The 22992-nt window shown below is 32.1% G+C and overlaps 3 protein-coding genes across 4 annotated transcripts in view; 1 reads left to right on the top strand and 2 right to left on the bottom strand.

The window, feature by feature from the left end:
• LOC146529897 (cytochrome P450 4g15-like) overlaps positions 1-22992 on the bottom strand; it is a 286682-nt gene that overhangs the window by 190716 nt on the left and 72974 nt on the right. The window contains exon 1 of one of the 2 annotated variants that reach the window (XM_085200648.1): positions 14250-14287. The exons of the other annotated variant lie outside the window; for it this stretch is intronic. The gene's annotated coding sequence lies outside the window, so the exon portion shown is untranslated. Of the gene's footprint in view, positions 1-14249; positions 14288-22992 lie in introns of those variants that run through there. 2 annotated transcript variants of the gene reach the window in all.
• Positions 1-22992, top strand: part of LOC146529903 (NADH-cytochrome b5 reductase 2) — a 165020-nt gene that overhangs the window by 34879 nt on the left and 107149 nt on the right. The window lies entirely within an intron of this gene.
• On the bottom strand, positions 20313-21319 carry LOC146529905 (achaete-scute complex protein T3-like). Its single transcript, XM_085200748.1, has one exon. The coding sequence runs from the start codon at positions 21044-21046 to the stop codon at positions 20408-20410; it is 639 nt and encodes a 212-aa protein (XP_085056874.1). The 5' UTR covers positions 21047-21319; the 3' UTR covers positions 20313-20407.

The raw sequence follows: 22992 nt of genomic DNA on the forward strand, positions 1-22992 counted from the left end.
CTAAATAATTATTTATTTGTGATATAGATGGGAATTGTTTTTTGAAAAAAAAAACAAATCCTTTTTGTGTTGTTTCTTTTATGGGTACTACTAAAAAAAATCAAAAAAATATTGTTGCAAGATATTCGATGTTGTGTTTTATTAAGATGATTGCCGAGATATCGCTTCTATTACCCCTTGCGCATCATAAATCAAACTTGCCCATATGGCAGAATTAGCGACTAGATGCTACACCGAAGACATTCCTCAAAACCCCATAAAAAATACCTCACACGAGACCAATTCAATCATTATTATACGACAACGATGGGGGTAAATACTATTAATTTATAACCAATGTGGGTGGATAAACTGACATTATTTTTGTTTTCACAAAATATGAAATAACTATAATTTTATATGATCTTTATTAAGCTCCAAACATTTTTAACGACTGTGTAAATAATATACTTTGTGATTTTTATTTACTTCATTAATTATTTTAGTGAATGGTATTAAAAAACTTTTTGTTAAAGTAAAGACAAATGTATAAAATTTGTAATATGGTGACGACAACCGTAAATTACTCAAGTAATTATAGCACTAAATGAAAATCGTAACAATTTTCCAATGATTAATAAAATTTAACACAATTATAATTCTGATGAATGATTTTGTAAGAATTTGATAAGTCAATAATTTACTGTAAACACGACAGATTGAGGGTTCGATTCCGAGTGAACAAAATGAAATAATTAATATTTTCATTTCCTCGCTTTAGAAATAAGAGGAAAAAAATAAAGCCTACAGAATTACAGGAAAGTGGAGAACAGAGCTATCTTAATTGGAATGAAGTTACCTAACACTAAGTTCCCTCAACCTACACTACTATGTGCGCAATTCAGCATGAAGCTAAAAAAAGTTACTAGCATCAGAGGTAGGTAAGACACGAGTATCTAACAAATTTGATTGTTGGAATAGACATATTAATTGATTGTAAAAATCTATCCTTGGAGCCGTGTGACCCGCGTCTCTATCTCTATAAAAACGTTATTGTTTTGATAAAAAATGACATGCCATAGAGGAATCTGATAATAAGCGTGGGCGGGGACGTAACAAAGGAGAAATTGGTTAACACCACACAACACAATACGGGCTAAAGTTTTGATTCGGGTGTAAAATTAAATTTTCTAACCACCGACTTCTTTTGTTAGTTTATTTATCATTTTTTTGATATATTTGGCCTGTTTGATATTTATTTGTTTACTTTTAAGAAACGGCACGCCTAGCTACCAATTATACTATAACGATCTAAATGTTCATAGTTTTGACAGGACTAGGAAATTATTTTATAATTTAAAATGTATAAGGTATGATTGTAACGTGACGGTTGTGAGTTCGATCCCAATTCAAAAGAATGAATTATTGTTTATGAATATTTACATTTCTTCGCTCTGGAACCAAGACAAAAGCCCGGCGTTGAGTTTCGCCACTCAAAACGCAATGCCTCAAAAAATTCTGCAGAAAGTGGGGAACCGAATGTTTTAACCTAATTTTGAATCTAATTTATTTTATGTTATAAATGTACTAATTATACATGATATTAAAGAATTCCTTTGAAATATCGATATATATCGAATTATTCCTTGACATTCATCAAGAATTGTAGTTGCGTATCTCAGCCTTTCCTTGCGTGGTTCAGTGAAGGCTTTTAGGAAGTTTATCTTGCTAATGATGTTTAACGACGTAGCTCCACTCTGCGTTATCACTGGCTGTCGCCTACGGTAGCCAGTGCATATTTATTGGGACGATTTTAAAAAGTCAGCCCTATATCCTGCAAATTAAGATTTAATTTAAATATAACATTGGAAGATAGCGAAATAGCGGTAGCATTTTCTCATCGGCTGTCCCTTTGTCGCCTTTCATATCTCAATAGTAAATTAATTGACGGATTGTGGTAGCTGTATTGATTACTTAGCTTTTTGTGGGACATGGAAACTCTTTTGTCACTTATTTTATCGAAAAGATCTCATCTTATTTAAGTGAGAGACAAGAAACCATTATATTATACAATGAAATTCAATTATTAATAAAAATAACTGTCATAAAAATTACGTATTCAATTGAAACGATATATTCATTTACTTACCAAAACGTATAAGCATACGAGTAGAGTGCACTAATTGAGAGGAAGATATACTCGGCAGTATACCAATTGAATATTCCGGGGCACAGAGAACAAAGGCCGGCAACACGGCTGTCGGCTGCATTAACGCCCCACCACAATAAATCCTCGTGGTCCGTCGCCACGGGGCTAATTACTCTGGATATCGGGTGATATACTGTCTACTTAGGCCCCGTGATGTATGGATGCTCTCAAAGGATTGGACGCCGCACGCCCCAGGCGCGGGTCTGATGCTACGATTATAATTATGCATGTTTAGGATAACTATCGACGATCGGTAACCTACCAGCGTCCACGGAAGCACAGCTAAATCTGATATACTTTCTAAAATATGCGGCCAAGCTTATTTCTATAAGAACTAGAATTATATTAATTTTAGGCGTAATGCCATAATTCGTGGAATATAAAAACGTCAATATACTAAAATACAATAATTTTCAAAACAATTATAGAAATATTGAAGTAAATATATCACCAAATATGATCTCTCAGAAAATATAACAATGGCGCTGATAAGATCAAGACTCGAGCTTCACTAGACAAATTGCACCCATTCAAAACCAAACTTGTTTACAAAACATGTCATTCTGTGGGAATTACTTTAAATGGTGTTCTGTACTGTGAAATTGATTCTAAGATTTTCTTTGAAAACAGTGTAAAAGATTACACGGTGACTGAATCATATCTTATATCTGGATATCTATAAACACAAACGCCTTTTAAAATTTGAAAATAAAAACTTATAATAACCCTTTCGTATTAGTGAAAACAAAATTTTAAATCTAAATATAATACGTGTAATAATTTATCGTAAATAATATGGTTATATTTTTTGCTAGTGTCTCCGATTTTGCCTGCAAGGACTGTTCTCTTTTAACTCTTCTAATCTATGCTCTTAAATTCTTGAATCGCTGTTAATTTGTGAAAATCACATTAATTAGTATCCGATCCGTGTTAATATCAGTTTCAAAGATCTACGGATACAACAGTAATTGTTTCTTACTGAAAGCCACTTGTTTTATATTATGTAAAGTTTTCAAAGTAATGTAAGCAGATATTAAGTTTAAAAAAAAAAACTCGGTCAGCTTATATAAAAATAACTACCTAGACGAAAAGAAATAAATAAATTATATTAAACATTATATTTTGTAAGAAAACATTAAATATTATTAAAAATATACGATTTCAAAATATGTCAAATCGAAATATGAATGTAACGTTGTTTTTCTTTCCCTTCCAATCTAAACCCTACCTACTCGTACAATAATGAATTCTTATTTGTAAGTGTAATACCCATTTCGAGCAGATGTCAAAGGATTGCGGGCAAGGTGTCCCGCTCAGGTGCTCGGGCACAAGCCAAAAAATTGAATTGATTGTATAGATGAAAGCTCAAATATACTTTCTTATTTAACATTGCGAAAATATCTTCATTATGAAATAACACACATATATCATAAAATTACTTATATAACATTTTAGATATTTAGGTTTTAGAAATTAACGGTTGTAGGTTCGATTCCCGCACGAGGAAATAAAATATTTAATAGTTTCATGTCTTCGATCTGGTGTCAAGACACAAGCGCGGCGTTAAGTTCCGCCACTCAACACGCAATGCCTCTAGATTACGGCGGAAACCGGGAAGCAGAGTGTCCTAACACTAGGCTACCTCGGCTTATCCTATCCTACAATATATGGGACTCAGTGTGATATACCTAATGCACGATAATTGGAAAGTGGATAGCTAAATTAGTTCTCAAAAAAAACCACATTATAGCTTATCATTATTTTAATACCTTGTACCTTCTATTTCTTAGAATATCTACTTAAGTAAATTATATAACCCGTTGACCCGTTTTTACACCAGGCATTTCCGTTCGTACATCTTTCATCTATCCTCGTGCCACTTGAAAGGTGCCGACTAAAGCTGCCAATCAATGAATCTTCAAATTCTAAACCAGCTGTTGAACGGTCAAATAAGCTATGACAGTTTGCGCAAAAACTTTCTTTTTGCACCCTTTCCATTTGTGCAATACTTACATTACATTTTATACGTACGCTACGTACACCAGGTGAAAAATCTATTCTATTTTGATATCATTCAATACTTTTATTCATCGTTTGACTGCTACTTAAATAAAATTATTATTATATTTTGGTTTGTAGCGTTATTAATAATATTTTCAATATTTTTTCATCTTTTGTAGGATATTTGACATTTTAAATCAGTTAGATCGTTTTTTATAATAATACATTTATTATTTAATTTTTACATTTCATTTACCGTTTAAAAACCATTACGATAAAGCTATAAATTCTTCTAATATTTTAATATTAATTTATCAATATATGAACGTATGCAAAGCCGTTCTAAGCGTACTAAAATCAACACTTAGCTAAGTTTATAGCATCACCGTTGGACGTCCACATAAAGATTTAAATATTTATTTAGAATTTATACCTTCCCAATATTACGTAAAATTTAAATGATAATAAAAGGAACGTAAAGCAAACAAGTGGCAGAGTTTAGATATTTTACGGCGGACGTTTACGCTGGTGTTAACGAGAGTCACCTCAATAAATGTTTTGTGGACGAGCATAAATCTTCGACAGTAGATTCAAAAAGAGACACTACAATAAGGCCACATAAAATGTGTGATAACATTAAGATGCTATGAGCTATGTAATAAAAAATGTATGAAAAAACTCACTTTTAAATGAGAGTTGAATGAGAGAGCCATTCCTCATCCAAATCACAATGAATATTCTTTTTGTGTTGACACCCTGTTGTCCATTTTCCACCCAATTTTCGAGATATTGAGTGTTCTAGTGGTGGAAGACGATGACATACTTTTTCTTATTACCAGAGTGAGAAAATGGAAATATTAAATAAATATTTTTCCTCGAGTGGTGGGAATCGAACCTATACTCTACTATAACATTTACAGTCACTTGTGCTAGGACGGCTAGAATAATGGTAGATGATACACATATTATATATAACTTTTTGGGATTTTTTTATGGTACTTTGCAAACCTTTAAAATCTTGCGGTCAATATCCTAATGTCATTTCCGTGTTTAAGATATGGCAATTCCTTTATCATTATCACAAGGAACGAAGAATAGATATAGAAGAAAACTACTACGTAGGTTCAAATCTCACTCAAGGGTGTAATATATTTGTGTTATATAATTTAAATTTCTTGTATTCCAACACCAATATGCATCACCTAATAAAACAAAATTTTAATTACCATTCATAATCAAGACAAATATTATAAAAAGTAATTCAATTAGGTATAATTAACAAAATTCTTTATCCAAATGCGTTTAACATATTGATATATTCCTTCTAAGTAAAAATGTGTTAAGGGGTTTATAAGCAGCTATCTAAAAATTTAAAATTTTAACGATTTAAAAGTGTAAAAATTGCGATAAAAGCTAGGTATCGTCTCAACTTAAGTGGCCGATAAGGTCCGTGAGGAAGAAAAGTTGTTTTTTTAATTAACACATAAAGGCAAGATATCTTAATCTCTTCGGCGCCAATTCCTGAGAGAGCTTACCCCTTGATAAAAGTCGCGACGGCTTTATCAAATATAACCGTAGGGCATTCCTATGGAGCAGGATATGTTAAATGCAAAAAAAAACCCATCGGTTTCTCTTTAATTATTGATTTTAATTTTATGGTTTTAAATGGACCACCCCAGTGACCCGTTACTTCGTAAATACACTAAGGGAATATTAATATGGAAATAATAATACCATGGTGGATATCATCAAATACCATAAAATTACATAGATAATTGATATTTTACCTTTTCCACCTACGGAATAAATTTAAAGTTTAGACAAATGTAATTTATGTAAATATTTCCATATAACAAAGTAACTTTAAAACAATTATCAAAAAAGCGTAAAAATTAACCTTGTACAGATTAAACCTGTATAATAAGACGGTGCAACGTGGGAATACGTTCTGGCGATCGCTGCACAGCTTGCAATAAATCATGAATAACGAGATTTAGACCTACTGGTATATTATGTATCATTCTTTATTATGATTATATGAAAATAATAATTATAATATTGTTACGTCGCCTTTGATAACCTTAATAAGACTGTATTACATAAATTAATGAAATTAATTAAAAATCATTAATTAAACTACATGTTAATAAGTTACAATAATTGAAATTGATATATACAGAAAAGCAATAAATATGAAAAAAAACATTTCATTTAGGCCTATATCATATAATAGATTTGCACTGTTACCGTAGAGGCTGTGAATGTTGCTGAATTAAAATAAAAAAAAAATCTTTTGAATGAAAGTATATTAAATACAATCATTCCCTCCGTTCACGGGAATGATGATTCCGATGCTGTGCTATTGCACTGAGAAAGTGTATACCTGCAAGAAAATTAATCATAAACGTCATTATCAATAAATTATGTAGATATTTTTTTATTTATGTAGATTAAGTATCCAGTTATAGAAATGGTACTAATATCATTAAAATTTTAGTCATATATAAATAAATTAAATATGATTTTTTTCGAATAATTATTAATAATTCAATTAATAATTTACAATAATTTATTAATTATTATTATTCCAATTACACTAATAGCATAAGAAAAGCGAGACAACGTTCGAGAGTCGGTGGTCCCAGCATGGAGGGCCACTGTTTGATCCATATTTAAATAATTTTTGCTAAAGGTTCTTTATCAGAAATCTTCGGTATCTTACAGATTTTGTTCTCATGATTTATCTATCTTAAAAATCCTTCTAATCTGTGTTCAAAACTCTTGTTAGTATTCATGCCAAATTTGCATCTCATTTAGTATTTTGGAATTTCATATTTTGGGAAATCGAACCGTATCAAGTATCTTAGGTCGTTTATCGTAGATGAAAGCAAATTAAACATATTTACTACTGTCATAAATTTTTTATAGGTATTTTTTTTATTTCATAAGTATCTACCTATTAATAAAATTAATGATGGGTTGATCACTTTTTTTTATCAGCTTCACGCTGTATCCCGCATGTAGCAGTGTAGGCAGAGGGAACCTATTGTTAAGACACACCGCTGCCTACTTTCCGCCAAATTCCGTAGGCATTACGTATTGAGGGGCGGATATTAACGCCGCGCTTTCCCTCGCACTTGTGGGAAAATTTATTGATTGGAAAGTATATAATTATGTATATAATCAAGATACAACTAAAGCTCAAGTATTACATAATGTATTTAACTGCGTACATACAAACTTACATATTGGAACAACAATTGTTTCTTTCTCTCAACCGTAGTCAATGCATTACACATGACTTGTCAGATGATCGAATATACTTTTTTATATATAAGAAAAAAATATACATTTATTATTTTCAGTTTAAAAAAGTTTTCAATCACTCTTTAAATACTGGCTTCCCAAAAAATAATTTAAGAAATTCATTATAATGACACCTTCAATGTTGATAGCAAACATTTATATCAAAGCGACTTTTATATCAAATAAAACAAGATTTTTATTAAAATTGAAATATTAAATTTAAATTTCTTAAATATTTCCATCTTTAGCGCTGTAAGTATTGACCTCATGCCTTCGGCCACCACTAACCGCCCAGGAAGCGCAACTCAACGTGCGAATAAGAAATAAATTCGCTGGCAAGCGTAACAAAGGTGAAGCAAAAGGAAGCATTTTACCCTAAGGCGTTTTTCAACTACAACAAAATTACCTTGTGTTTTGTAAAATCGAGACATAAATATCACTTTCAAAATAGCTATATTCGTGCATATCACTCATATTACTATTATCTTAGTCTTTACATATTTAGCCGATAGAATATTCTTAAAAATTGTTAAGAATTTCCTTTTCCCCAATCGACTGCTTGATTCGTTTTTAATATATTTTTCAATTGCCATTTCATTTATGAAACATGTTATTTATGTAAACTGTTTTGAACTACTAAGAAGGGTAATTTTTAATTACATACACATTTAAAAAACACATAAATACCTTTTTTTTTTAAATTTTGACAAAAAAATCATCAAAATTACACTTTTTAGTAAGCGATAAAAAAAATTGCAATTTTTCGCTTACGATTCTTTAACTGGAGAACATCAATTGGCAGTTTTTGAGATATCTGTTTAATATAACATATTTTCATTATTTTTTAACTGTAGTTATTTTGAAGTCCCGTTTACATATAATCCCAATTAACAAAACTGGTTAACCAATAAATCAGTGTAGACTGGACTGGCCGATGTGTAGTGACATTGGTTTAGGTGGAAGCAATTTGTCTTACATCGAAAGATAGGATCAAAACATTCCTTCACACCTTTATTGACCCTTAGTCTAACTATAAAAAACACAATTTTGTCGAATCCAATAAATTTAGAAGCTCATGCCTGAAAAATACTTGTAATTTTTCACGTTACTTCAAAAGAAAACAAAATGCACTAACTTAACATACTAAACTAACACCGCAATATCGAATATGCTTATATATTTTATTTAATTGTAAAAAAACTTGTTGAATTATTAGAAATTATTAAAAACTAGCGGACGCGCGCAGCTTCGCTTGCGTATTTAGGGGGAATTCTAATATCCCATGAAACATGTGTTCAATGAAATATTTTTAAGAGTCTACATTTCAAATTTTATAAAAATCGCTGGCGATTTAAAGATTTTTCCATACAAACTTTCAACCCCTTATTTGCACCCTTCGGCGTTGAATTCTAGAAAACCATGAAACACATATTCAATTAAATATTTTTAAGAGTCTAAATATCAAATTTTATAAAAATCGGTGGCGATTTAAAAAAAATTCCATACAAACTTTCAACCCCTTATTTGCACCCTTAGGGGGAGAATTCTAGAAAACGATGAAACACGTGGTCAATTAAATACTTTTAAAAATCTAAATTTCAAATTTTATAAAAATCGGTGCCGATTTAATTTTTTTTCCATACTAACTTTGAACCCCTATTTCACCCCTTTACGGTTAAAATTTTTCAAAATCCCTTCTTAGTGGATGTCCAGATTACGAAAGTAAATATCTGCCCAAATTTCACATTTCTACGCACAGCGGTTACGGCTGTGCGTGCGTCTTACCTCAGTCAGTGAGGACAAGTCCTTTTATATATATAGATTAAGAAAAAGAATCCATAGGCGCACAATCACCAACTTTCTGTATTAGAATAGAACTATTACTGTTATACCTACCACAATGAATCTTTTTCTACCCTTATTTTAGCTATTATAGAAGAAAATAAGATGTTATTGAAATAGAATTATTCATATAAAATATTTCAGAACTCAATAATTGATCAATTTATAGCAACTTGTTAGGACACAAACTCTAAAAGTGTTATTCAAACAGAGATAAAAAACCCCCGATAAGAAGTTAACCAAACATCGTCAGCACAATACGACGACATACTTTTTCATGTTCATTCAGCTTTTGTACACGAGGTGTTAAATTGTTCTCGAGATAAAATCTTCGCTACAATAAGAAGCTCTTACTGTACTTTTTATTTATTTTTTACTTTAAAACTACAGCTGGGAACAAATTGTGCATTTAAATGTGAAAACATTGATGATAAATAAAAAAAAACGCCTTGTTTTTCAATAGCATTTTAATTATACCCTGTGGTTTTTAACTTACAGACGTTATAAGTTAAGTTTAAATTATTCTTGAAATTACTGCGTGGTGTATGACTGAAATGGACATGAATTTGGGACTCTCCCAACTGCTGGTCCGCCCACCTCAAGTGGAGCACGGTGAAAGCCAGAAACCCATGTGACGAATCAGTCACAACGGGGCACTTTGTAAATCGTGAAAACATAACTTAATTTCAGTACAAATATTATTTCCTATATGGGATCTGAATGTATAACTCTCAAGTGCAGCAGATGTTACTGATAATAAACGCATTGAACATAATTCCAAATATGTACACGGAGAAAGAATCCTGCTTAACATCAAACACACTTCATGTTAAAAATTACACATTTTTTTCAAATAAAAAAAAAACATAAAATAAAACATAATCATTATCCCAACAATAAAAAATAATATGAATATTACCAAAATGACGGCATATTTAAAACATTTTTTGGTCCACACGACAAATAAAACTTTGTTATGAACGGTGCTCCTTTCCCGCTTACTAACGCCCGCGGTCACAAACTAATGAGTACTTGAACACACAAGAAATCGCTTCCAATATTTCTACATGATGGTTACCGAAATTGGTACATTGACGTTAATGATTGGACCAGCGCAGCGCCCGCTGACCCGGTCGCAATAATCATTTTCAATTATAATAAACATTATCACAATCAAGTAGCACAAATACCAACCGCCATCAGATCGGAAGCGCATAATATTCCATTATGCATTTGACAACTAATATTTAACAGTGTACATAGTAGCATTAGGAAGTGCAGATATAATATTTTCATTTCCTGTTTGGCAAGCAAGTAGATTTTTGGAGAGCAGTTTTTGCATTGTTCGCACACATCCGTGGGAGCGGCTACCTGGCCCCCGCGGCGTAATTTCTTATAAATCGACATCGAGTGAGATATTCAGAGACGCGGCTCTTTTCCCGCTGCGAGAGGGGAGCGGGCCCGGCGGCGCACAACAATGACGCACAATAGCGCACTGATCTAGATTAGTGACGCGCATTGTGTCGCCAAAGGGTTACCTTTGTGCACCGCACAGACCATGCGTCCGCGCATAATGCGAATAACCCGCAAACATCTCGATACAGAATTCGCACGGATTCTATGAATTTCTAAAGAAAATAAATATAACTTCTGACAGCGCACCACGCATCGATGCTATCTTTATTTGTCATTTGTAAACTCTAAATACAGATATGAAATAACAATAACCCTTCGATTGTGTTGTATTTTATATTTTCAATAGAAATATTGTTACAATTCTTTGAATATTTTTTCTATCCTTTCCTGAGGCGCTGCGGTACTAATAATTAATTTTCCTTTGGAGCACAACTAATAATCATACTTTTAACTTAATTAGGGGATATGACGTGATGCTGTAATGAATAAAATGAAATTCTAAAATTTGAAATATTCTAATAGTTTCTAATGACTTGACAAGACAACCGACAATTAAGCAGTTTTGATGAGGTTACGAGATGTTATAATTATTATTTATGTGGAAAGCTTAAAGGGCTAATATTTTTTGTGAATTTTGAATACGAAATTATTTTTTTTCTATCATACGAACATGCTCTGTCATGGTTACATGTTAAAAAATAATAAAAAACCATATAAAAAGACATCGCTGTCCGCTTAAATCCACTAAAAGAGTAGTCAAAATATTTTATGGATGTGAATGTTAACACTTTTGTCATTCCAGATCACCCACATGAAACACAAAGGGCACCGATGTAAATCTTTTCTTTAATACGCCGCTAAAATTGTTGGGTTTCATTCACATGAAATATAGATATTAAAAGCAAGATATTATATATGCCATAAATTTATTTTACTGCTTTATTCAGGCTTACACTAAATTTGAAATTTTGTCTTGCATTTGATAAAAATTCAAATCTTCTCAGATCGTTTTTGTATGCCACCTGACCGCTGTCATAGTTAATTGTTATACGTAAGCTAAAAAAGGGATGGTTTAGGTGCCGTTTCTGAGCACCCATCGGAGGACAAAAATTGGGGTGATTTGTCTTACAAGTTTATATTCTGTCCTTATTTTTTCGCATTCAATAGCAACACCTTCTGGTTTTTTATACGAGTATAATACATTGAATGTTGTGGTCATTAGTTTAGTCCGTGGTTTTATTGGTAGAGTTAAGAAGATATATATGTCATTAATACACACAAATAGTACCCTAAATCAATGGCCTATTCATCACGTATACGACAGTTTTTTTTATTGGTAAGATCCAGAGTCATCCCGAGAGCGTTGAGGTGACCACTTATAGACGTAAGATTAAGCTTCACCCAACACTTTCTATTGTTTTACAAAATTGTAATAGTCTTGCGAGCATTATTGTGTAGTTTATATCTAATTAGATAATGTGATTCAATTAAAAATCCATTCTCGCTTTGGGTGGTAAAACATTTAGATAACGTTATCATTAATTGCTTTTTTGAATAATTTAGGATCCAGAATAGAATCAACGAGGTGAGTAGTTAGAAAAAAAAGTAAAAATAGTTTAAATAAAGTTACTTAACTTTATCGAAACAGTACGAGGAGCAATGACGAGCAAAAAACTTAGCGGAAGAGGATGGGACCTTCCAATATTAGTTTTATATCTGTCAGAAAAAACCTGACACTTGAGAGCGATTGTCGATCGGAATAAGAATAATGGGGGTCTTTAAAAATTGAGAATTATTTACGAACCCTTTCTATAGTAGAGCACCTGATGCGGTAGCCTTTCGCGTGAGACGTGGGAAACTTTACTTTACTTTACTATTATCACGTTTTAGCTTCATACGTGCAATTTTGAGACCAGTCGGGGACATAAGCGTGTGACTATAACAGGTTGTAGGTTCGATTCCTATTCGAGGAAATGGAATTATTTTATATTTTCATTTCTATGATCTGTTGTTGAAACCAGGGGCAGCGTTGAGTTCCATATAACGTGAAGTTTTTTTTAATATAGCATAAATAATAAAAATAAAATAATTTGTTTCATATATGTAAATTAGTATAAATGTTCGTTGTAGTTAAGCATATTTAAATAAAAAATATTTTTTTGTAAAAAAACAAAGCAAAATAATATGCTGCTATGCGTCCATAGAAATGTACGGTGCAAGTTCAAAACCTGCCATTAGACAGTCACGTCCTGAATATCACAGAGTGTGAACAAATATATTTCTGCCAACAGAAAAATATAGTAAATACAACGACTTAAAGTTCATTTTTAATTGTTTCTTCTTCCTCGTTGGTATCGCAAATACCCGCATTGTCGCCGGCTGACATGCGCCGGCGCATATCTTGATAATATTATCATTACACTTGACTCGTTTTGTTACATAAGTCACTTAAAGTTCAGTTCAGATAGTATTAAGGAACGGTAACGCTATTTTATTTTAAAAGAGTACTTTTATAAGGCACAAGTAAAATTAATGAGCTTATTTCCAACGTCTGTAACATGAATGGAGACGAGAATATATTGGACTCTACAAATTGATTATGAGTTTAAATTTTATATGCCTAAGGTTTAAATTAATATATCGTTTTACCACTCCAGCATGCAATCGGTCTAAACAAAAGTCTTTCCAAATCAAGTCTAAACCAAGGTATTTAGATATTTTATATCAAAAGTGAAAAACATTTACAAACATTTTTATTATCTACTTCGCAGAATACAATAGAAATACTACTGTGCTATTAGTGTCACGAAGTTGTAAAATTTTTAAACAAATTTTAAAATTTTACAAGCAATATAGAGGTTAAGGTATGCTGAGCCACATTAACCAAATCCTCTTCTAACAGAACATCGAAACGTATATTTATTCATGATTTAGAATAATTATTTTGTCACCTACATAAGTGCCTAATGCCACGGAAGCTATATCGCTTCATAATTTGATCGCTGTCATAACAACGGATACAGGCCATTTAAGCTTATTTCGCTTAATTGAATCCTAGAGCATTAAACCTCTCCCATATATAATCTCCTTTATGGGAATCACGCCGACGACTTAAGGATCTTGCAGTCGACTGTCTCTTAGGGTATTATATTTTTTATCTAATAAATCAAGATGGATATTTAAGTGATTTGTGTATGACGATTTAATTTTTGTGTTAAGCCTCGTATGGGAAGACATATTGAAATTATTTTTTTTTTTTTTCAGCTTCACACTGTACCGTGCATATAGCAGGACACGCAGGCAGGCAGGAGGGAACCTACCAAGGCGGCGAAAGTTAAAATGTTAAGAAATAATATTCATTCTCACGAGTGGGAATGGAACCCCGTCGCGTAAACAGTCAAACACTTGTGCCACGACGACCTCTAAAAAAATTAAACTTAAAATTTTAAATAAAAATATTATTTGAAGTGGACAGATAAGAATATTGTCAACTTACCTAGTTATCCTTACAATGTTTCGTGATAAATGACGGCGCCGCCTCGTTCTGTACGCAAATGGCAGAATACAAGAACGTCTACTATGAATTTAACTGCAAATTATTTATTATCTCTTTAATTTCTTTTTTATTGTCATATGTTTTGATAACTTGAAGTCGTAATTTAGCAGTAATTTATACTTGAATTTCTTTGTATATATATGACAACTATGCCTGTTTGTCCTTAGGTATTATGATTTTTTGTGAAATATTTTTTTAGTTATTCTTTTACATTAATATTAAATATAATAAAACATAAAATTTTAGAAATTAAACAGTGCATTTCATGATATAATTACGCAAGACTATGTACGATTTGTTCGCGGCTTCGCCCGCTTGAATTACATTATTGTTTTTTTTATTCTGAGATTAGCGTGAATAAACGCACAATTAACATTGTTAATTAATCTTTTTTTTTTTGTGGTTCCATTACGTTATTAAATGCCACTAATATATATATTTTTAAATATCTTTCATCTACAAACACCAATGCGCTACGATTTTATTATAAGTATAGATAATTGTTGTACCCCACACACATACAAACACATCATCGGCTTCCATATACCGGTAAAGATAAAAACCTTCGGAAGTAGCTATCACCATTATTACCAAGTACTTAATTGAAAAAGCATAAAATATTTTTAATTTCAAAGTTTGCTCGAGCTTTACAAAACCGCAGCCATCTTTAGAAATTGTAAAAATGTAACCGCAAGTAACAAAATAGACGAGCGAGTGCAAAAAACTCCTTAAAGTGTTAGTTATTTGACGTTGTTCGTGCGGAAATGGTTCTCAAATTGCACATTGCATCGGAAGGTATCTTCCGATTACACAATTTTAAGTATTTTTCGGGTTCCCTTATTACTTTTTACTATAAATATGAAATATATGGATCCTTTTCTTATTTATATAAATATTTCATAGTTGCAATCGTATCGCATATCTATATTCATTCATAATACAAACTGTAATACAATACTTTATGAAGTGCGGTCAAGTGGCCACGTTTACTCTAAGATCTCTAATTATAATCAATAATTGGATTTCGCAACAGCTTCCAGTCACGGACAGATGTGTAACACTTTTTTTTTAGATAATATAATTCGACATTCTAAGTAATAGAACAATGATTTGAATAACTAAGCGTTTCTACTATCAGAGAGAGACCTCCCTCTCTAAAGTACATAGAAAACAAAAAAGTAAATTGGGTAGTACCTACATAACTCCTGAAGAACGTAGTGTCTTGACACTAAATACCTTCTGTCTACCCTGCAACAGCATAAAGCTATATGAAAAAACAAAGCAAAACTATAACATATAAATAATTCACAAACATAACTATAACATAATTTAAATTCAATGAACCTCTCCGCTCTTGACCTTACGCAATATCACACGCGGATCCCGGGGCGGTGGCGGAGGATGTTGGTATCCGACAATTATTTATGTACCGCTTGTATATCTTACTCGGACGGCTCGGTACTTAAGTAAATGTTATATGATTTATGTTTTACATATAAAATATATATATATGAAAAAATTAAATATACTTATTGACTGTATGGAGACATAATTTAAATGTATTTTAGAATAATTAACTGTAATTTTTAGTGACTCGTTACTGATGGTTGACAGAGACAGCGTCTGCAAATGTGATGCTTGTAGATTCGATCCCCGGTTGGGAGAATTAATTATTTTTATCGAAATGTCGTGGCACTGTGGCACAAAGGTGTGAACTGCAAACGCCAGGGTTGTGGCTTCGATTTCATTGAGTTCCTCAATTGAACACGCAATACCACGAGAAAGAGGAGTTAAAGTAGCGAAGTGTTTAAGTGAGAAAATAATTATCTTAACACTAGGTTCTCAGATTCATTCTGTTTACCCCGCTATGTGCGAAATACAGCTTGAAGCTACAAAAAAAAAATCCCACTATTAGCAAGACAAAGCATGGCGTGGAATTACGCCACGTAACACAGCGATTCGAATTCGAGTGGAGAGTGCAGACCGGAATAACTTGGCAATAGGCTCTCTCTACCTTCTCTGTTAAGGAGGAAAGGAGAAAAGTGTAAAGCTACTTAAAATATGATCTATTCTTACCTATACAATTTAAAAGACGAATATCAGCATTAATATACTCCTATCTAAGAATCTATTAAATAAACATATTATATTATTTCTATAGTAGAAAATATCAAGGATATCTTTTGGAAATTATATAAAATGATAATACTATAAATCATGTAAGAAGACGAGGCGGAGGCCATAAAGCATTTGCATAAACGACGGTGCTTGTCTCTGGTTGTCATTTAATTATATTTATGCGGAACTACCAGGGACATATCAATTTCGAATCTTAGAATTATATTCGTTTTAAAATTTCTTATTTCTTTTCTTTCTTATAATCGAAGGAAAATGGGGAACGGAGTGTTTTAACACTAGGTTCCCTGTGCCTATCCTGCTGTATGGGGGATACGGGGTGAAACTGAAAAACATATATTTTTCAATGAATAATACAATTTCAAAACGTTATTTCACGGCAATTAATCTTCCTCCAAAGCCTTCCTCAGTAAAATCGATGCCCAAAAATAATTACAAATGAATCAGCCTTTTGAAAAGCTTTAAGCACGTTGTATTACAACAATAGCATTAAGATACCAGTGAAGTGAAATTCACAAACACAATGAACAACAATAAAAATACGATTGTATCGTTTTAAAACAGTGAGTAGTTCATCACATTAATCTTTCATAACAATTGGCTAGCTTTCGATTATGAAAGATTATAATTGAAAGCTTACCGCAGTTACTATTAGTAGATTTTTTCTAACTTTACGCTATATCCCACGTACTAGGGTAGGCAGAGAGGTCCCGGGAACCTAGTATTAAAACACTCCTCTATTTTCGTCATCGTCTGAACAAGGAAATGAAAATTAAATATTTCATTTCTCCGAATGGGAATCGAACCTACAATCGCCGCGCTCACAGCCACACGCTTGTGCCACTACGCTACGACGGCTGAAATTATACTAGATACTTATATGAAAAATACATCATAACTTAGTTTAAATAAACTTAATAAAATTTTATGAAAAATAATTACAAATATTTTACATATACTTCTAACTCATATAGAAAAAATGCATATATTTTTTTATTTAAAAATCTATTGTAGTGGTTTACACAAAAATAATCCAATTGTATTCAAAGATTAAAGTCTACAAACGGCAAAAATCACGAACAGAACAAAGCTCACGTGCGCAATGTAACAAGATTAAGCAAAAAGCGAAATAAATTCAAAACGATAAACTTAAATTTAACAGTTTCCGGAATCCCCTAAACGATACCTTTTGGCAAAGTAGGCTTTTATACAATACGCAAACAGGAAGCACTCTAGTGGGAAATAAATATAAAAAATATACGTTCGATTTAATCTTTAGAGCTTCATAGAGAAACACGCCTACGCCCATAATTCGCTTCGCTCGAGCTTCGCTCTACATTAGCAGATATCAACGAAGACAGTTCTTTATATTAATTAGTTAGGTTTTCTAACAGAATTGGCAATTATCGTAAACTTTAATCTACGATACCACATAATCTGCATTAGTACACACGGATATCGAAAATACCGAGCCTCGTCCTACTTGACGCAAGTTCATTACTTCTTTTGATCTCATAGTTTTAAAAGCCTTAATCTTAATCAATTTTTTGTTTTTCTTTATAATAGTTTTACTATTTTTAACTTGCTATGTGCGTGGGTTTAAAGTGGGCGCGTCAATCTGATGTTGTTTTACAAACAAGGTGTCTTTTTTTGCTTTATTTTTTTTTATTTTTTACGTCTCCAAGCATCTCCAAGTATTTTGCATTTTCGCAGATCCTAGCAAAAGGAATTTAGTGGCAAAGAGCTTTCGTAAGGTGGAGTAGGTTGAGTAGGAAGGCAGACCCTGGCAATAGCCGGGATTAATGCCAGGAAGAAGAAGCTTTCATAAGGTGGCAGAACCCAAATTAACTTTAACTTATCAGTTCAGAAACAATTGACTGTAAATGCGATGGTTGTTTCTCTAATCATCATCCTGGTGAGTAAAATTTAATGAATACTCTCGTTAAAGTATTAGATTTCTGTAAAAAGTTAGACTTTAGAGAATTTGGAACTGCATCATTTGGACACCATTCAAGCGTTCTCGCGAATATTATCTGTGTTGAAAAAACTTCTGGTTTTTTTTTAAATAATGACCGAGAAGGACAAGTAAAATGCAAAGTTAAGATACTTCTATTCCCCATTTCTCCTTAAATTCTGGAGGCATTGCATATTGAATGGTAGAAATAAACGAATAAATGAAAATATGAAATATTTCATATCCTCAAAAAGGAATATTATTTTATTTAATTAATAAAACTTTTTTTTAGCTTCACGCTGTATCCCGCACACAGCAGGGTAGGCTGAGGGAACCTCGTGGTAAGACTCTCCATTCCCCATTTTCCGCCGAATTCTTGAGGCATTGCGTATTGAGTGGTGCAAAACTACTTATTACTTAATAAAAAACATATCTATCATATTAATATAACGAAGAAGCACCACCACGCGTCCCAGCAATATGTAGCGAACATAATGATAAAGTATGGTGGTCGATACAATTCGATACGAACTCCTTTGTCGCTTTATCTGGTCCGTATTCGCACATGTAAATGCATTTAGCTTCCACCCCCTTATCTCCGTGCACACCATTAATCTTGTATAACAATGTCTCCGGTGTAAAATCTACGACTTAATCAACAGCACTTCGATTTAATTTCAACACAATTTCGATCCCGACATCATCATAAGATATCGCGAAACTATAAAGACAAAAAGATTTGTATCTGGTTTTAATCAAGCCGCAACAGAATATACTTAAAGGGCTTCCTATGTTTTTATTTGTTAAGTTATCCTGTTCGTGTTGTTAAGACATACATACATAAATGACTATTATTGAGAAAATTGTTGAAAGAATGTGCTCTAAATTTATATTTAATAGATGGACCTACAACAATAATGAATAAACAGTATAATAGTTTGACTGTAGTAGTATTGAACATAAATACAAAAATAGAAAACACGTATACAAAAATACTTACACTTTCATATATAATTATGTAAGACTAACTTAGGAATAAATCAACATTTATCCCCAGTGAAGCTGGCTGGCTCGTATCTCGCAACAGGGTAGACAGAAAAGAAATTAAAATGTTAATAAATAATAATTAATTCCCCGAGTGGGAATCAAACCCAAAACCGTGGCGCTATAGACACAAGCTGCCCCTGCGCCACAACGGTCTCATTCATGATGATACACTATATGTACAAACAGCAAATATTAGCAGGTGCTTGAAAATAACATTAACTGAGCTCAATAAATACATAGTATCTTACCAAAAAAAATAACAACAACTAACCATTTAAACTCGCTTATGTAATGGCGGATCTCCGATACGAGTGTAACATTTTTATAATATATTCATAAATAAATAGCATACACTGTTCAAAACCAGAAACTCAATCAAAATGCCTACCTTTAATAGATGAAAATTTCATTTAAAAACTTCCGGCTAATTATGGCATGCTGGTTACGAATGCGCGTGCGTTTCATCTCTTTTAATTACTAAAATGTATCAAATCAAGAGCAAGGCGTAGAAATAAATAAGGGCACGTCTACTAAGTATAACATGTTGTTCGAGTTGCGGTTTGTGGTAAGCCACTGATTTTTTATTTTTTTTTAACTTTAAAAGTACAATCAGTACAGGTTTATTAAATTAGTTATTTGTGTAAATGATGTCTGTATAAAATATTTAAAATGAAAAATAAAATTTTTAGAATTTTCGAAATGATGATCACAGTTCTTTAAAGTTTTTATTAATTTTTATAAACACTTTCTAAGATTTTGATTAAATAAAAGAATAAATTTCAGTACAGTATAGTTTTATTTATTATTTCAATAAAATGTATATTTACATAATTTCATTTCTTTGATATATTATTTTCACAGCCATAAATAATTAAATATTTTTCTATATTTACAGTAATATTAATGTTTACACTTTTTACAACGACATTTTGACTAGACAGAGCGTAAAACAAAAAAACTTCTACTTTTGCTGCCACCAAGTAATAGCATCTAGCAACTCGTTGTCATCCACCGACGTCACTTCGGGATAGTAATTGTTTTGACAATATTCATTATTTGTTGAATAACTTGAAGAAACTCCTGACGAGCACTCAGAATTGACTGGAGAAGGTACGGAATCAGAATAAGGCGAATTTCGTCCACCAAAAATCCCTTCGTCTACATCATAATGCACAGACGTTTCCATTGAAACTTTGTTTTCTTGTGTCACACCACACGCTGTATCACTTTCATCTATCAAGTTTTCTAGGTACCTTATATATTCCACAACCATCCGTAGAGTATCAACTTTACTGAGCTTCTTGCCAGATCCTCTCCTGGCACCACCAGATAACGCGTTGACCACTGCTGCAGGCAACCTCTTCCTTAGCGCATTAAAACCATCATTCACTTGTTTCACACGATTTCTTTCACGAGCGTTCCTCCTCGCAATGGAAGCGGTCTGAGCTCCATTATAGTTATTTTTGTATGTATATTTTTTGCTAACTGTACAATCCATTTCCAAGCTCTTCTCTGGACTGGGTGCAATCGGGACATATTTAGGCTGTTCCGTTTTGTAAGACGATAAGCACGACATACTGTAATTCTTATTTTGGAGCATATTGTATTCGCGGTCACGGTCACAGTAAGGTAAAGGGAGTTGAGTATGAACGTTTTCAACTACGAAGCAATGAATGAGAACGTCGTGCTCTCGCGGCTCTTTATATGGGGCCCACCTGAACAAAAAAATGAATAGGGAACACTCCCACCCCTATCCTTTTTTTGGGCCGGTACCTGGATAGTATTTTTTTTTTCAAATTTTAACCGAATAGCCAAAGCTTTACACACGTGCCGTATAATGTATGTTGACCGATAAGTGTTTTTATATTAGTCGTTGTTTTATTTTACTTTAATTATTGTTTAATACTTTGGTTTTATAACATTAGAATAAGTATGCATATTTCTTATTAAAATGAAAAAACACTGTAATATATTTTAAATAACCGAATCATCAATATTAATAACAAATCATATGAGATTTTTTTTGTAGCTTTCGAATGTTTTAATTTAGACTTTGGTAAAGGCGCATACACTTATAAAATTGCATTAGTTACTCATAAAAGGAAAATTTGAGGAGAATAGAAGGATTTCATGCATAAACTGTAAAAAAGAAATTATTAAATTGAAAAAAAAAACATTTACACACTTTTATAAATATTATTACATATATAATACTATTGTCAATATAAAAATTTCTGCTTGTGGGATTTGAATTCACGACCACCACGTTTAATCTTCGGTCCAACAGCGCTACAATTGTGTTACTTAACAATTCATATAATAGTTAAATCACATGTAATACATTTTAATTTTTTAAGACATATCGTTGTCCGATTTCGTTTGACAGTCACTGGTTGAGAATGTTGATTATTTTATTATTTCCGTTACTAGCTTATCAGCAAGTTAAAAACTGTATAAACCATAATTTATCCTTGTAATTGGATCACATCTATAAAACCTAGATTATAGATTTTTTCCTAGAATATATCAGTGACTTCAATTAATTTTTTTACATAATCATGACAGCCGATAAAAGTTTTTTATTTTCTTTTATACGAGTAATCCTAAAAACGTTATTCAAATTAGCTTCGATACCAACTTGGCCTCAACAAATATTTTAATCCTTAGCTTTTTTAAGTAATTTCGATATAAATAGATTATATAATTAAACTTCTGATGTTTACTTAAAATAATATAATATATGTAACTTAGAAAAGATTTCACTTCTTTTCTCATTATATTCTCTTTAAGTAAAGTGCCAATCTTTACAATGGCGTTCATATTAAGAGACGCTATGGGAAATTTATTACGGTTCGTCTTTGACTTCGAATATGAAACTACTCGTGTTTTATGGTATTTGGACCAACAAGAAAAAACCAGAACCAATTGTAATACCTATTTTTCCTTTCACGTGTAACTTGTGCTTTAATATAAGGTAGTGAAGGCGAACTCTGGTCTGGTGAGACCACAATACTAGCTCCTTGGGCGGCGTACCTTCAGTGAATTTTTGAAAAAAGTTACATTAATTTAGAACTAAGGGTAGAGTATTGAATGGACAAGAGGCCTGCCATTGTCACACTCATTGTGCTTTAAAAAGATTACACAAGGAATGTGGGCCAGCCATTGAGACTCGAAGAATGAATTGTTTAAAAGCCTTCAATCATTCAAAGGCGGAGGCGCTAAACTTGAGTTTAATAGACTACGCGTCGCCTCAAGAAGTAATTCATATTTAATTTTGTTCCATTGATTCCTTTCGTTTGTCTACCTGCTGTCGTTTTGTATATGGAAAAAATATTATAAGAAAAGGATAAATAATAAATTAAATTTAAAAAAATACTAATTTGATATGTATATAAAAGTACTAATATTACTCTATTTGAATATTGGGAATTTAAATTTGATTTGTATAAGTATTATTGTAGGTACCCTGTAGGTGGGCTGAATTAGTATTTTTGTAAGCACACGTTTCAATTTTTATTATTTTATATAAATATATCATAGTATCAA

The sequence above is a fragment of the Heliconius melpomene genome, chromosome 17 (assembly GCF_056956725.1).
Source record: "Heliconius melpomene rosina isolate 202511_hmr_F chromosome 17, ASM5695672v1, whole genome shotgun sequence".
NCBI classification, from domain to species: domain Eukaryota; kingdom Metazoa; phylum Arthropoda; class Insecta; order Lepidoptera; family Nymphalidae; genus Heliconius; species Heliconius melpomene.

Bases quoted from the DNA above. Each gene is read 5' to 3' on its own strand.
- LOC146529905 (XM_085200748.1), bottom strand. From the start codon at position 21,046: ATGCTCCAAAATAAGAATTACAGTATGTCGTGCTTATCGTCTTACAAA.